Source organism: Impatiens glandulifera, chromosome 6 (assembly GCF_907164915.1).
Source record: "Impatiens glandulifera chromosome 6, dImpGla2.1, whole genome shotgun sequence".
Classification (NCBI taxonomy): Eukaryota; Viridiplantae; Streptophyta; class Magnoliopsida; order Ericales; family Balsaminaceae; genus Impatiens; species Impatiens glandulifera.
In genome coordinates, this window is record NC_061867.1 from 41,664,492 (window position 1) to 41,680,089 (window position 15,598).

Consider the following 15,598-nt stretch of genomic DNA (forward strand, 5'->3'; position numbering starts at 1 on the left):
GAAACCGACCCACCATTTCCAAATCTCCATCATCCGAAACCGGCCTTGTTTATCAAACAAGTGTGCTGCTTCAACCTGAAAGCAAACCTCTTCCGCGCTTGAACCTAGTTCAAGGGCTTGTGACAGGTTGTGTAGTATTGAAACCCCGGTGTTAATCTCTAACCGGATTAACCACCACCCTTCGAGTGTGAACCGCTGATCGGTTCAACCCCCGGTTCCCCAGCGGCGATCTAGATCCTAACCTATATATCCAAATTAACCACAGCTCTTGACCCGGGAATCCGGACACTTTAAAAATTAAACATCATTATATATATATATATATATTAGTTAGTTAAAAAGTTGAACTTATATTGTTAAAATGTCCCGCGTTCATCTAATTTGGTATTAAATTTAAAATATAAAGTGTTATTAACCTATTAGTTAAAGGGTTGTACTTATTTTGTTAGGTTGCAAGTTCAAAACATACATATAACATTTTTAATTTTAATTTTAACCATTTTAAGTTTATGGGCGGGTCAACCCACAATCCCACCCAAATATTCATTTACTCTCACATATATATTTAAATTAACCAAAATTCTTGACTCGACAATTAGAAGTGGTTTAAGTGGAATTGAATAGAAAATATGAGAATATTGTTTAAGATTATTAGGTGTTATATTCCAAAGAGAAATGGGATTGGATCCCTTACAAATTATGTAAGAAACTTATTAAAGGGGGTGTTCATAGTATGAAACATCATATTGCTGGTATTACTGAAAAAGTTAAAATATGCCCTAAAATATCCGATGAAGACAAAAGAAGAGTAAAAGATTATTTTGAAATATTAAAGATAAAAGAATGTGCAAATGTAGAAGAGCAAAGAAGAGAGAGTTGAAGTTAATATAGATGTTGAAGATGATTTGACAATGGAGACAAAATTTTAAGGAAAAAGTCAAGGCACATTGGGCCTATTGATAAGTGGACATCCACAATTGATCCAACAAGAGTAAGGCAACAAAGTATAAATAATGCACTTAAGTTAAAATTTACAAATGATGTGCATGCATATCTTGCTTAGATGGGTTTATGAGGTAAGAGTTTTCTTTTGTGCAATTGACAATTCAAATTTTCGAAAATTTGTAAAAGCGGTTGGACAATTTGGCCCTGGCTACAAAACTCCAAGTCACTAAGTTATGTTATAAGAGAGACACTTTTGAAGCAAGAAGTTGAAAAAACTAAGTTATCGCTAAAAATACATGAAGAAGATTGGTTGAAAAATGAGTGTTCAATAATGATTGATGCATGGACGGACCGTAAGAGAAGAAGTATTATGACTTTATGTGTCAATTGCAAATTAGGCACTTCATTTTTGGATTCTATTGAAGAATATATGGAAGCTCACACTGGGACTTACATCTTCGAATATGTGGGAAAATATATCATTGAAATTGGACATTAACACGTTATTCAAATAGTGACGGACAACACCACAAACAATATGGCAGCAATTGAGTTGTTGAAGGTTAAACAACCTCAATTTTTTTGGATTTCTTGTGCGACTCATTTAATTAATCTTATGTTTGAAACAATAACAAAACTATCAAAGTTTAATGGAGTGCTGGAGAAAGCAAAAGCACTAACAATATTTATATATGTACATCATAAAACTTTGGCAACTATGAGGAAATATACTAAGAGAAAAAATATTGTGAGGTAAGGGGTGACTAGATTTGCCACCTCTTTTTTGACATTAAAAAGTCTCCAAGGAAAAAAAGATCAATTGAGACTTATGTTTTCATCTGATGAGTGGAGCAAAACAAAATTACGGACTAGTGTGAAAGGTAAAAGGGCGGAGGTTACAGTAACAAGCATTTCATTTTGGAATGGGGTTTCTTTGGCTTTGAATGTTTTCACCCCTTTAGTGAAAGTTCTACGTCTTGTTGATAATGACAAAAAAGGATTGATATGAAGTCCAAGTGTAGACTTGATAGCCTTTGCATTACACCGCTTATTTATTGAATCCAATTTTTTTACTTCAAAGATTCAATCATAGATAACGATGTCAATGTTATGAATGAGTTCTTGAATTGTGTTGAGAATTTTTTTTCTACCGATACGAATATGAAATCTACCATTTCCAATGTTGAATTGTTGAAGTATAAGAACAAATATGAAAATTTTAGTAGGAAAATAACGATTGCAGCCAATGAATGGATTAAAATAATAAATGGATTTAAAAAAAACTTTTATAAATAAGATTAAAATAATAAATATATAACAAAAAAAAATTTATTTTTTACCAATCATTTTAATTCAATCACATTATTTCATTATCAAAGAAATTGACTTTCATATTATTGGGAAATGGGATGAAATAACTATAATAATTGACTTAAATACGGAGATGATCAACGCCTAATAAAAATTGCGTAAATGACCACCTTCTATTTTTCGGACAAAAATATCCCATTGCGTTGTTACGCGACGGCACAGACGCATCTTGTGACGACACACTCGACGAATTAGGGTTCCGTCACGTTTCACGACATGAATATTTTTGTCCGAAAAATTGAAAGTGCACATTTGTGCAATTTTTATTAGGCGCCAATAAAGTCAATTATTAGGGACATTTTATCAAATTTCACTTCATATTTTAAGTTTTACAATTTCTTTCAAAATTGTATTGTGATTGCAAATTACCAATTTCTTCAATGAGTTTTGACATGCTGGAGTTTACTCCAGTTAGGTTATTCTCCTGAATATGAATATCACCATGTATGTAAATCGGAAAAGTAATTCCAGTTCACTGCAGGTGAAATGGACGACAAAACCACAAACAAGGATATGGCGGCAACTGCCGATGCGCAATCTCAAAACGATGTCGGCTCCTTCGTGTGGGATGAGAAATCTCAATTATACTACCATGCCAGGTGATTTATTGTTTTTCCTCCTCAAAAGTTTCAATTTCAACGTTTTCATGCCTTCTAGATGTGACGAGACATTTGGGATGCTAAATCATTTGTACACAAGATTCTTCTCCAAGTTATCTTACTTTTTACCCGAAATTTTATGTCATTGATGCTCTAATTGAGGTTCAACAAAAGATATTGTTCAATTTTTATGGTGAATTGCAGAAGAGAAACATATAGATTATTACAGGTTGAGAACTAACCTATCAGAAACAAATTGCATTATTGAATGTTATGCCAGTTTGTTCCTGTATCCTATTGTATGCACTAAGAATGATCCCAAATGTGTCAAAAGGCGATTCCAGACCTAGAATATTGATAGCATATTGATAAGGAAGATGATGAGAAATTAGAGAAAGGGAGATGAGTGGAACTAGACATTCTCTATTCTTTACCCTAATATATATACTTTCTAATATCTTAATGGTCCTTATAAAATACAGCCATTAAATATCCCATAGGAGGCCTGATATAATATAAATAACACATGACATTTTCCCTTTTCAAGCTTCTAGCAATCAATTGATCATTGTGTTCGCCAGAACAATTAGGAAAACTACTCCAGTTCTGATGAGAAAATTTCCATGAGATGGAAATACATTATGATGTTGGCTCTCTAGATTTGGTTCCCTTCCTTTCTCCCTCCCCAGCTAACTTTGGGTTTGAGTGACATTTCACCCATAACCACAACTCATCCGATGATCATTGTTCCAATGCTTGGGACGAGACCAATTCTCAGGGTGTGTCATGCGGTGTGTACTGAGCAAGTGATTCTACTTTTTATGTTGTCTCATGTGCATATAGTGTGATTAATATTGTTTCAACGACATGGAAGCTTTTTCAATTTGCACCCTGATGTTGTTTACATCCATTTCCCACACCTCTTGTCATTGAGTACCACATCTGATTTTTCCTTCATTGAAAGGAACTTTGGACATAATAAAAAGTCCTTGGTTTGGGAACAAGTTCAATCCCTAATAGTTAAATGCAACTTTAACTTAACAATGACATCCCTAACCATGTCCATTCTTTTAATCTCCATCTTCAACTCTTGTAGAAATTTTTTGTCAAGGTAATTCTCAATAAACATGCTACTGTTTTGAATATGACAAATATAATTATATAATCGAATGAACAATATCAATCAAATGTCCATCATGCTGGTTCCAAATTTCAACTTTCATCTTAGTACAATTTTTATCCTCTCAAAACTATCAAGACTCTTAACAACATACTGTCTTCATTGTGGTATTGCCGTATTGCACAACATATACGTGGCTTGCCTTTTCATGTTTCCATTTGTATTGAGCTATTAGTGAAAGGAGATGATACTTGAATGAATCTAACAAAATCATTGTCATTAACCTCTTTGGTATTCACCTTAACCTCAAGACAATAATTCAATTCCTTACCAGGAGACCTTACAAGTTTTTGTTGGGAGATTTTCCCATTTCAACAATGGATTTAGGATCTATACCTAATCTGTTGTCCCTTAGCAAGATAAAATTGCTGCTTCTTAGTTCTTGTTTTTCCTTTTGATTTATCACTCACAAGTCCATACTAGAACTGGGGTAGTATCCTTGCTCATTTCTTGTTCAGCACCCTTGATTTTGCACAGTGTTGCCACCACTATTTTCTCAACTTCTTCCTGAATGGTTGGTATTCTGGAGGAGTTGACTTGATCTTCAATTCATATAAGAATCTACATCTTAATCCACAGAATATTCTTGCGTTTCCATTTTGTCTGGATTGTTAAATGAGTTTCCTATGCTCTACCAATGTTACAGGCGTTGAGTGTCTCAGGTGTTTCATTGCTTAAATCAAACTGAATCTTGTCATCCAAATTACGGACAAACATAGCAACACATTTTGGTTTGGTGAATCCATTCATCTTAACTCTGTCCAAAGAAATTGAGGACTTTAACATCTGTATACAGTTAGCAGCAGATGACCACTGCTCTAATTTGAAGAAACTGGTCCCATGATCTGATGAAGATTCAAGCATGAGGATTTTCAAGGTTTGGTAGTAAATTACAAAACAGAAACAAAGTTTAAAGAGAGAATATGAGATTTAGGGAATGTGTAATGAAATAGTTGAGACTTGAGAGAGTGTAGATAGAGGCAGAAGAGAAGATGGAAGATGTTGAGACCTAAAGATTTGAGAAAAAGTTATATAAAGAAGTTTCAATTGCTCAACATGTCTTCATACATTATTTGTCTGTTACAAATTAACAAACTGGGGATAAAAGAAAAAAATCATTTCAGGTTCATTGTATTATTCTATTCTTCATTTTAGAAAAATTTTTATTTCTGGGGTTGTCTCTGGCTCATTTTCTATTATATTATCACTTTATATATTATGGACATAACAAAAGTTTGTAAACAACAAGGAGAGATGGGCTTCATTATCCGTTTGTTCTCCATTTTCTGATGCTTGTACTTAAGAAAATCTTCTGTCTGAATGCATTGCAGTACTGGATTTTATCATGATCCAAGTGCAGGCTGGTATTATAACAGTGGAGATGGTCTCTATTATAAATTTGAGAATGGGAACTATGCCCTACTTGGGCCTCCTGAACAGGTACCTTTTGCTATGAATGATCCCTGTTCAGGTTATTTTCTGTCAGTTGGTTTACTATTTGTTTCATGATTTTTTTTTTGTTACATGATCATTCAGGTTGATGGATCTGATGCCCATATTTCTGGAGACAATCTTACTGATCACTCTATTCAATATGATCCTGAACCACATATTCATGGAAATGATAAACTCATTGACCAATCATTCCAAGAAGGTGAATCTGAAATGTCTAGAGCAGAAACTACCACAGGTGAACCTGCAGCAGGTTGGTGAAATTGTTGGCCATGTTCACATGTTTAAAGGGACAAACCTCATCTTAATTCTTGTATATATTCCCTTTATGAATGTTATTTGATAAGCTGCTCTTTTTAACAGAACATACCAAGTGCTCCAATAGCTTATCTGGGAATCCAGCTCCACCATCTGAATGGTATAATAACTTATTTTCCCTTGGAAAATGGATGAAATTCTCCCCTGAACTTTCTGGGGCGAGCATACGCTAATATCATAGTTTTCCTTGAACTTCTACAATTAGGAGTAAACATGTGCACAGTGCACCTATAACCTGTACGAACCTTGTCTATTTTCTATCCATTTTTCAACCTGTACTACTAATGTTTATTTTAGAATGAAGAAGAGAACAAAAATCAGACATGATCGGTAATAGTTTTCATAGGAGATGTCTCTGAACTGAAAAGTTCAAGGCACTAATCTATTAGCTTAGGGCCTATAGGTTCCTCCACATAGAGTGTATATTTTGTCTCCTTTCCTTGATCCCTCATTTTTGTGGTCTTGAAATATGCAGTTTCTATAAAGTCTTTTAAAGATTAAAGTTTGTATAATAGACTTTTATTAATTAAAACAAAGGCTGTACCAAGTGTTGAACACACTATGTTCATTGAACGACTAAATCATTGTTGAGTATTATCAGGTTAGAAGATACACTTATTGAGCTCTACTTATCGGGTTACAAGAACCAGGCGGTTGATTCTCCATGTGATTCGAATATTCTTTCAGAAAAGAGTGACGGGGTTAACTTAGGCTATCCAGTTGATGGTTTGTCAAATACACTTTCAATCTACCTGGAGAGGGTCTTCTCTTCTCTACTCAGAGGTGGGTAAATCTCTACTGTTTTGTCAAGGTGCAGGAAATGTTGATGAATATGAACTAGAAGAAGGTGAGTGGATTCCGGATGAGAGCCAAACTTTTAATCAACCAAGTGGAGATATTCCAGATGAAGGTACAATCGCCTATCTTAAATCTATGATCCCTGCCCCTTTTTATGGGAGGCACAGTGTGTTAAAACAAAAGAATAGCCCCACTAAACTTATAAAAGTATTGAACTCAACATCAAAAGTGGTGCAGAAACCATCCATAAACAACAAAACAAAACTGTACACTTTACTACTGCATTATCAAAAAGCGCACCAAATCGAATACTGTTTATGATCACTGCTTTCTCATTAGCTAAGGTGAATTGTACTTGCTGAGAATTTTATCAAATGGTCCTTAATATTTTTCAGAGTGCATTGTCAGGAGTATGCTTCTAGCTTGAACTTCTTGTAAAAGGTTTTAATATTCAATTCCATTGAATCGAGTTTCATTAAAAAAATACCTTAGCTGGAGATTACGTGTATTCAGCTTTAAACTTTGCATGCTTCATTCTTACAGTCAGACGAATGTGCTTTTTGAAAACTCTCTTATTATTTATTTTTTATTACGATCACTGCTACTGCTAGTACTACTTTAATTAGGTTTTGGGGGTGCTCCTGTTGCATCTAACAGTGTCTCTTAGATTCAAAGTTTCTTTATGACTATACAAATGGTGTATTTTTCTTTTTGTATTGAGATGCTCTATCGACTCATAGGTACTTCCTTGGAGGAAATAAACTGGCTGGCTCAGTATGGGCAGGTCATTCAACCTGACCAGGAATTGCTGCCTGATTTAAGAAGTGTAGATTTGTGGGATTGGAGTATGGTCCGAGTAAGGATAAAAGGTAGGAAAAAGAAGGTAGGCAGACTAGTGGGTCGATTGGTCAAACAATCTGCAAGACTTCATCCTTCAATGCCTTCAGGTGGCTTTTTATTTAAAACGGCTCCAATATGTGAGGCTCGTCTTGATCTGGTACGAGTGACAACAGGTTTGCTGCTTTAACAAATATTGTAACATTAGAATAGTCTTCTTCTTCCTCTAGTTGTTTTACGTCCATTTAAGCATAACCATAAAGAACAAAGCCATCCAAATCCAGCATTATTCATTCAATTGATCTCACATGAATCTATTGCAATTTAAAGTTCTAGATATGGTTGCTATGGTCAAATACATTCTCTATGCGAAAATTACTTGCATGTACTGATATTTCGAAGATGTTTATAATATTGCATGCTCACTCCTATTACTTACTAACTAACTTTAGTGCTCCCCTCTATGTGGAACATACAAGTTGAAGAATAATCATGTGGCGAGAAGAAAAATATGCTGACACAAATTTTCTTGTGTGAGTTTCAGAGATTGATAATTTGGGAACATAATTTTTTCATTAAGAAAATATATCCTTTATACATTACACATGAAATAAATGAAAGAATAGCGTAGTGGGCAGTTAAAACCACTTATACACTAACCCACTATCTATACACATTTAATTACAATAATATTCACATCTTGTATTGATAATCTTCCTTATATATATATATATTTTCACCACTGGCTCATTTAACTTAGTGGTAGAGCGCAAAGTTCATGGTCACAATGTTGTGAGTTTGAACCTTCATGACCATTTTATATATATTCATGACTCCATAGTTATACAATGCCCAACTCATTCATGGTTTCCATTTAACATGCTTTTCTTTTCGGAAACGGCGTTTGCCTTTTATTAAAAATTTAACTTGCTTTTTATCTCTTATCATGCAACTTCAAATGAATATACATGATTCTGTGTTTTGTTAGGTCAATTGTATAAGTTGAGGACTCCTAGTACAAAATACTTGGCCTCCTTGTCTACTTATGATTCTTCCGACCCAACAAAAGACTGGCATTATCCACATCTCTCTGTAGGAGAACAAATCCAAGTGCCAGAGAAACCCAGCGAAAATCATCATGATTACAGAATGATCAATAATAATAATGAAGGCCTTAATCAGGATGATGTCATGTGTTCTTCCAAGTCTAACTTAGACAAGGTCTGTCTCTAACAAAAATATTTGTTCTGGTTCAGCTCATTTTTAGCAATTATTCATTATCTGACTTTGATGTTCATGTTTTAGCACACAAGTGGTAGTGGTCTATATAGAGATAGGGCCGCTGAAAGAAGAGCTTTGCATGGAAGTTTTGGTGTGGGTCCAGGTCAAAAGAAGTCAACTACTGATATTATTTCTTCTTCACCACCATCATCTCCGGATAATGCCGATGAAGCTGCAAACGAAGCTTTGAACATGTCGTTTGGTGTGGGTAGCTATGCAAGAAGATTAATGGAAGGAATGGGCTGGAAAGAGGTAAACACACCCTTACTTAGTTTGTATGCAATAAAAAGATCCACTATATTGGATATAAGAATGATTGATGATAGAATATTTGATTTAAACCCAAATAAGACCTTATTTTATGAGGGTTATTTGACATTAATTTCAAACTCATCATTTAAATCATCAACTAAAATACTATCTATTTAAAAAAAAAATCTTTTATTATATATCAGCCCATATTTAAAGTATTTTTTTATCCAAATAACCCACCTTCCATAACCCAAATTCAAACAAGGCTTAAGTTATTTGAAAATAACTACAAGGCCTTGTCTAGTTAGTGTAATTTGAGATTAATCTCAAATAACCCATCATTTAATCCAACATCCTCTCATCAATCACGTCATTCAAATTATGAACTAAAATATTCTTTTACTTTTTCATTATATAATTATACCCCTAATATATTTTCACTCAAATAACCCACTTTTTGATAACCTATATCACCAAACAAGATTATTTGAAAATAAAACCCGGTATCCATAACGAACAAGTCCTAAATTAAGGACATTTTATGACCATGTTATAGGGTGAAGCACTGGGCAGCAGCAATAGAGAAGGCATAATAGAGCCATTACAGGCAATTGGAAATAAAGGGGGTGCTGGCTTGGGATGGGAACATGGAAGACAAAACCTCCCTAACACATAAAGTCTCTCATTTGTTTATCAGAATAGATGTTAAATTGCTCATGTTCATCATTTTGAGACTTTTGTTATTTGTATTTTGGACCTTTAGGGTATTAGGGTTAATGTCGTATGGTGGAAGCTAACGGTAACGGTTTTGATAAGTGGCGAGAATAAAGTGAAAGTTAGTAATATACTATTATAAATAGAACATTAGTTGATTAGCTGTTGAACATTAATATTTAAGCATTTTCAGTTTATACAACTTAAGTTTATTTTACCTTTTTTGTATTACTGTTGTGAGAGGATTGGATGGGTTATTATTTAAACAAAATGTCTAGGACCAAGTAAATAAATAAATCTGTTTTACAATATTGATATTGCTTATAGGTTTGGTTAATGAATAATTGTTTAGATCTTAAATTAAACACTTAATTTGATTTGGATATAGGTTTGATTTTTCTTCGTCTGGTGCAAAAGTAAGCAGAAAAAAAGCAGCTTAATCACTGTTAATTGTAGTTTCTTTTTAAAATATTATTTTGTTATAATAATATTGAAAATATATAAGTCAGAACATTTCATCTAAATTAACATTGGAATTAGATAAATAAATTTTAATAATTTTTTTGTTGTTGTTCAAACTCAAATTTAATAATTTTTTTTTGTTGTTCAAACTCAAATCCGCAGTTCCAAACAAGGTCCCTTCTTATTTTATATAATTTAAACTAGTTTAAAAATCTGAATACACTAAGTAAAAGGAAACAAGTATAAACTTTATTACAAAATGTTATAGTGGTCCCTATAAGTGAATAGCTAAATACAATGAATACCATAAAGATGTTAAAATAATCTTGATAAAAACATTGTTAATTGGTATCATTGTAGTTAAAATAGAGTGATAAATTAAAATAAAATAAAATATTAAACGGTATATATTATTAAAAATTGACTCATCTTTTTTATTATTAATAATTTAATATTTTTTTTTCTCTATTTTTTTATTAATTAATTAATTTATTTATCTCGTTTTACTATTTTTTTTATTTTGTTTTGTCTATTTTTATTAATTAATTAATTCATTTATTTCTTTTTATTATTTCTTCTTTTGTTATTTGATTTTTTTTTATTAATTTCTTTTTTCTTTTTATATCAAACATTAATTATTTCAAAATTAGTTACTCTTATGAACTAATATTTATATTATAATATATAAAGTAGTTTAATGTTTTGATACTCTAATATTATTGTCATATTTTGTTCAAGTATTTTTTTTATTATTAAATAATCACTTGTATAATTTTTTTTTAAGAAATTTTATTTGACGTTTAAACTGTTTTTTTACGAGTTGAACATAGATTATATATTGTCATATTATGCAAATTTGAGTTAAAATAACAAAGGATGACAAATGAATTTTTCAATAAACTAGCTAATTAAAAATTATGATAAATATAGAACAACTTTGTACATTACAATATTCAAGTATTAATCCATAAAAAGATTAAATAATTTAAAAATATAGTAAAAAATAAAATATTAAAGAAAATAAAATAAATAAAATAATCAAATAACAAAAGAAAAAAAATAGTAAAAGGAGATAAATAAATTAATTAATTAATAAAAAAAAGAATAGACAAAATAAAAATAGTAAAATGAGATAAATTAATTAATTAATTAATAAAAAAAGATAGAAAAAATATGAATATTAAATTAATAAATTTAAAAAAAATTAAATATGATTACTATTAGAGGTTATATTTTCCAATTTTTAATAATGTGTAAATTCAAATTTTTTTAATAGTTACTTTATATAAACACAATATATTTTTTATAAAAAGTAAATATTAACTACAAATTAATATTTTAATAATATAACTAAATAATCCATTTTCTTTTATAAAGAATGTTTTGAATTTATCATATCATTTTTTTTTCTTTCAATTGAACATCCTCAATAAAACTTCCTTTGATGAGTTATGTGCCTAGTGTCACGACCCATTTGTGGGAGGGCCCAATCAAGAGGAGTAGAGGTCTACCAAGTCATGGCCCAAATCCAAGAAGGGAGAAGAGTGCAACCAAACAAGACTTAACCAAAACCATACTCCACCTACCCATCATTAATGCATTTAATGCTTTCTCCTTAACCACCACCCACCTATCCATCATTAATGTATTTAATGCTTTCTCCTTAACCACCACCCATTTACCTATCCATCATTAATGCATTTATTGCTTTACTTGTAATTACACAATCTCCTTTAAATACATGTAGTCACACCTTATAAAGTAGTTGAATACAATTCTTATTCTCAAAGCTTTGTTTCTCTCTCTAAAGTATTCTTGCATTGAGTTTTCTTGTTTCAAAAAGGCTTACTAAGTTAGAATTCTTCGATCTAACTTAGTGCCACACGGATCTACTTTTAGCCCGTGACAAGTGGTATCAGAGCAAGGTCGTGCTTCCGCACTCAAGTTGCAAGAGATGGATTCGAGTGCCAACGTCACGAAGGTTCCGATCGTTGAACTAGCGGACAAAGTGCCTAAGAGGGGCAAGTCCGTCGAGAGAAGTGCTGCCATGGAAGCTCGGGTGACCCGGCTTGAGGAAGGCATGAGCGAGCACCAAGAAGCTCTCGAAGTTTTTAGCACGGTGGCCGATAGAGTGAAGGTACTCGATGAGGAAGGTGAAAAGCTGGAGAACGAAATCATGTGAATCATCAACAACTCGAAGCATAGCATTCGAGACGAAGTGCTTGGGATGGTTCGAGTGAATGTTGATGATATCCGGAATGAGGTATTTGAAGCAATCCGTGGAGAAGTCCAAGGCATGATCGATGCCTTCCAAAGGGAAATAAGGGGGAGGATCGAAGGCTTGGAGGGACGGATTGGGTGGAATGGAGGAGGGGAACTTCGAGGTGCGGCACCTCATCAAATTGATGTTCCCAAACCAACTTCATTCAAAGGCTCAAGTAGCGCAAGAGAAGTGAACGACTTCTTATGGAATATGGAGAGGTATTTTAAGGCATCCAACATACTTGACGATCGCATCAAGTTGCAAACGACGCCATTTTTCTTGATAAATATGGCATTGTTGTGGTGGAGGAGACGTGAAGCTGACATTGAACGAGGTACGTTACAAATGGAAACATGGGTGGATTTCAAGACCGAGTTCAAACGTCAATTCTTCCCCGAAAACGTGGATTTCGAAGCTCGAAAGCGTTTAAGCCAACTTACACACTCCCAATCCATAAAGGAGTATGTGAGAGAGTTCCAAGAGTTGATGCTAGAATTACCCAGTCTCACCGAACAAGAGGCACTATTCACCTTTGTCAATGGCTTAAAGATCTGGACGTAGTTAGAACTACAAAGGGCGAAAGTGCAGAACGTCTCGGAGGCAATTGCGATTGCAGAAAGGCTGATTGAGCTTAAAACGTATGTGGATAGACCAAAGTTTAATAAGGAAAACAAGGAGAAAGGCGGGGGAGACCGCCAACCCAATAAGTGGCAACCAAACAGCAATCCTGGAAGGCAAGCCGACGAAACGGGTAAGCCTAGAATTTGTCATATTTGTGGTGCCACCAATCACCTCAAGTTCATGTGTCCTTTAAAGGGAAAAAAGTTGCGGTAGTTCAAGGAGCCGACTCTTCCGATGATGATGAAGGGGCTCAACTGGGATCTTTAAGGTTTCTCAATGCTGTTAAGGCTAGCGTTGTTGAGACAGTTAAAGGAACGAAGAGGGGTTCAATGTTTGTTGAGGCGGTGATCGAAGGAAAGCGTGTGAAAGCCCTTGTCGACACTGGGGCAACCCACAACTTCATGCGTGAAGGAGTGGCTAAGGCGCTTGGCCTCCACATCAGCCAATCAAGGGGGACCATCAAGTCCGTGAACACGAAAGCCAAGCCGGTGACCGGTGAAGCTAAGGAAGTGAAAATCCAAATCGGAGACTGGAGCGGAAATGTTTCATTTTCAGTAATCCCCCTTGACGATTACGACGTAGTACTAGGACTACGATGGTTCGATTAGGTACATGCGTGCATAATTCCCTATTCTGTTTCGTTGGTCATCTTGGATCACGAGAGAACTAGTGCCATACCGGTTAGAAGGGAACTAGACGGAATGGGAATGTTATCGACTATACAATTTAACCGAGGCCTCCAGCGAGGTGAAAAGACTTTTGCCGCTTTCGTTGTGATGGAAGATGAGGACGATTCTAAGGTGGGAGTAGAAGTGCCCAAAGAAGTCCAAGAAGTGTTGGAGGAGTTCAAAGACATGATGCCTAACGAACTTCCAAGGAAATTACCATCAAAAAGGGACGTGGACCATAAAATCGAGTTAGTGACAGACGCATTGCCACCATCTCGAACGCCTTATAGAATGGCACCTCCCGAGTTAAAGGAGTTGTAGAAACAATTGAAAGAGTTGCTTGATGCGGGAATGATGCAATCATCCAAATCTCCCTATGGTGCTCCAATGTTATTCCAAAAGAAGCACGATGGGTCATTGAGAATGTGTGTAGATTACCGGGCATTGAACAAGTTGACCGTTCGAAACAAGTATCCGATCCCGATTGTTGGTGAGTTGTTCGATCAACTTGGAGGAGCCAAGTGGTTCTCAAAGATCGATTTACGATCCGGATATTGGCAAGTGAGGATTGCAAAAGGGGATGAGACGAAGACCACCATGGTTACGAGGTATGGATCTTATGAATTCCTTGTCATGCCTTTTGGTCTTACGAATGCACCAGCCACATTCTGCACCCTTATGAACAAGGTCTTCCACCCTTACTTAGATAAGTTTGTGGTAGTTTACCTTGACGATATTGTCGTATACTCGTCCACCTTGCATGAACATGTGGAGCATTTGAGATTGGTTCTCCAAGCCTTGTGAGAGAATGAGTTATACGCCAAATGGGAGAAATGCTCGTTTGCCCAAGATCAAGTGATGTTTCTTGGCCATCGAGTGAAGTCAGGGTGCATTATGATGGATGAGGTCAAGGTCAAATCCATTCAAGAATGGGAAGCGCCTAAAACCGTACCTCAACTTTGTTCATTCCTTGGTTTAGTGAATTACTACCGCAAGTTCATCACAGGATATTCAAAAATAGCTGCTCCCTTGACCGACCTTTTGAAGAAAGACCGATCATGGAAGTGGGATGAAAAGTGTTTGGAAGCCTTCGAGGGACTCAAGGCCAAAGTGACCAAACAACCGGTGTTAGCACTACCGGACCATGCCAAAGAGTACGAGGTACAAACCGATGCATCTGACTTTGCCATTGGAGGTGTGTTGATGCAAGAGGGGCATCCTATTGCATATGAAACCCGGAAGTTAAACGATACGGAGCGGCAATACACGGTCCATGAGAAGGAGATGACGGCAATTGTACATTGCTTACGTACATGGAGGCACTATTTGCTTGGAAGCAGATTCATGGTACGGACCGACAACATAGCCACTAGTTACTTCCAAACGCAAAAGAAACTAACTCCCAAGCAAGCTAGGTGACAAGAATTCCTAGTCGAGTTCGATTACACATTGGAGTACAAGCCGGAAGTTACCAATCGTGTAGTTGACGCTTTAAGCCGCAAGGCGGAGTTGGCCGCCATTAGTCAACCGGAGACCAACATAAGGTAACGCATACGGGAGGGCCTAGAGAAAGACCCCAATGCATTAAAACTCATGGAGTTTGCTCAAAACGGCAAGACTCGAAGATTTTAGGTCGACGACGGATTACTCCTAACTAAAGGAAACCATGTGATCGTACCCAAGTGGGGAAGTTTGCGTCACGACGTCTTGAAGGAAAGTCATGATTCAAAATGGGCGGGTCACCCAGGAATGCACCGCACCATGGCGCTGATGGAGGAATCATATTATTGGCCCAAAATGCGAGATGACGTGGAAGCTTATGTACGGACTTGTCTTA

The 15,598-nt window shown here is 35.2% G+C and overlaps 1 protein-coding gene across 2 annotated transcripts; it reads left to right on the plus strand.

Annotated features, from left to right (window-relative positions):
- Positions 1-2,752: 2,752 nt before the first annotated feature.
- On the plus strand, positions 2,753-9,937 carry LOC124942625. Of its 2 annotated transcripts, none has more exons than XM_047483162.1 (10): positions 2,753-2,915; positions 5,427-5,535; positions 5,632-5,800; positions 5,911-5,965; positions 6,467-6,591; positions 6,677-6,775; positions 7,404-7,676; positions 8,489-8,721; positions 8,806-9,033; positions 9,590-9,937. In XM_047483162.1, exons 1-10 carry the CDS (start codon positions 2,803-2,805, stop codon positions 9,707-9,709), a joined length of 1,524 nt encoding a protein of 507 aa, XP_047339118.1. In that variant the 5' UTR covers positions 2,753-2,802; the 3' UTR covers positions 9,710-9,937. The 2 variants fall into 2 exon arrangements, with proteins under 2 accessions (XP_047339118.1, XP_047339120.1); XM_047483164.1 differs by having other exon boundaries at positions 2,754-2,915; positions 6,683-6,775.
- The last annotated feature ends 5,661 nt before the right edge of the window (positions 9,938-15,598 follow it).

What these genes read in the sequence shown, in the direction of transcription:
- LOC124942625 (XM_047483162.1), top strand. Translation starts at nt 2,803, where the DNA reads ATGGACGACAAAACCACAAACAAGGATATGGCGGCAACTGCCGATGCG. An exon ending in CAATTATACTACCATGCCAG is followed by an intron (nt 2,916 to 5,426) that starts GTGATTTATTGT and finishes AATGCATTGCAG; the next exon opens with TACTGGATTTTATCATGATC. An exon ending in CCAAGTCTAACTTAGACAAG is followed by an intron (nt 8,722 to 8,805) that starts GTCTGTCTCTAA and finishes TTCATGTTTTAG; the next exon opens with CACACAAGTGGTAGTGGTCT.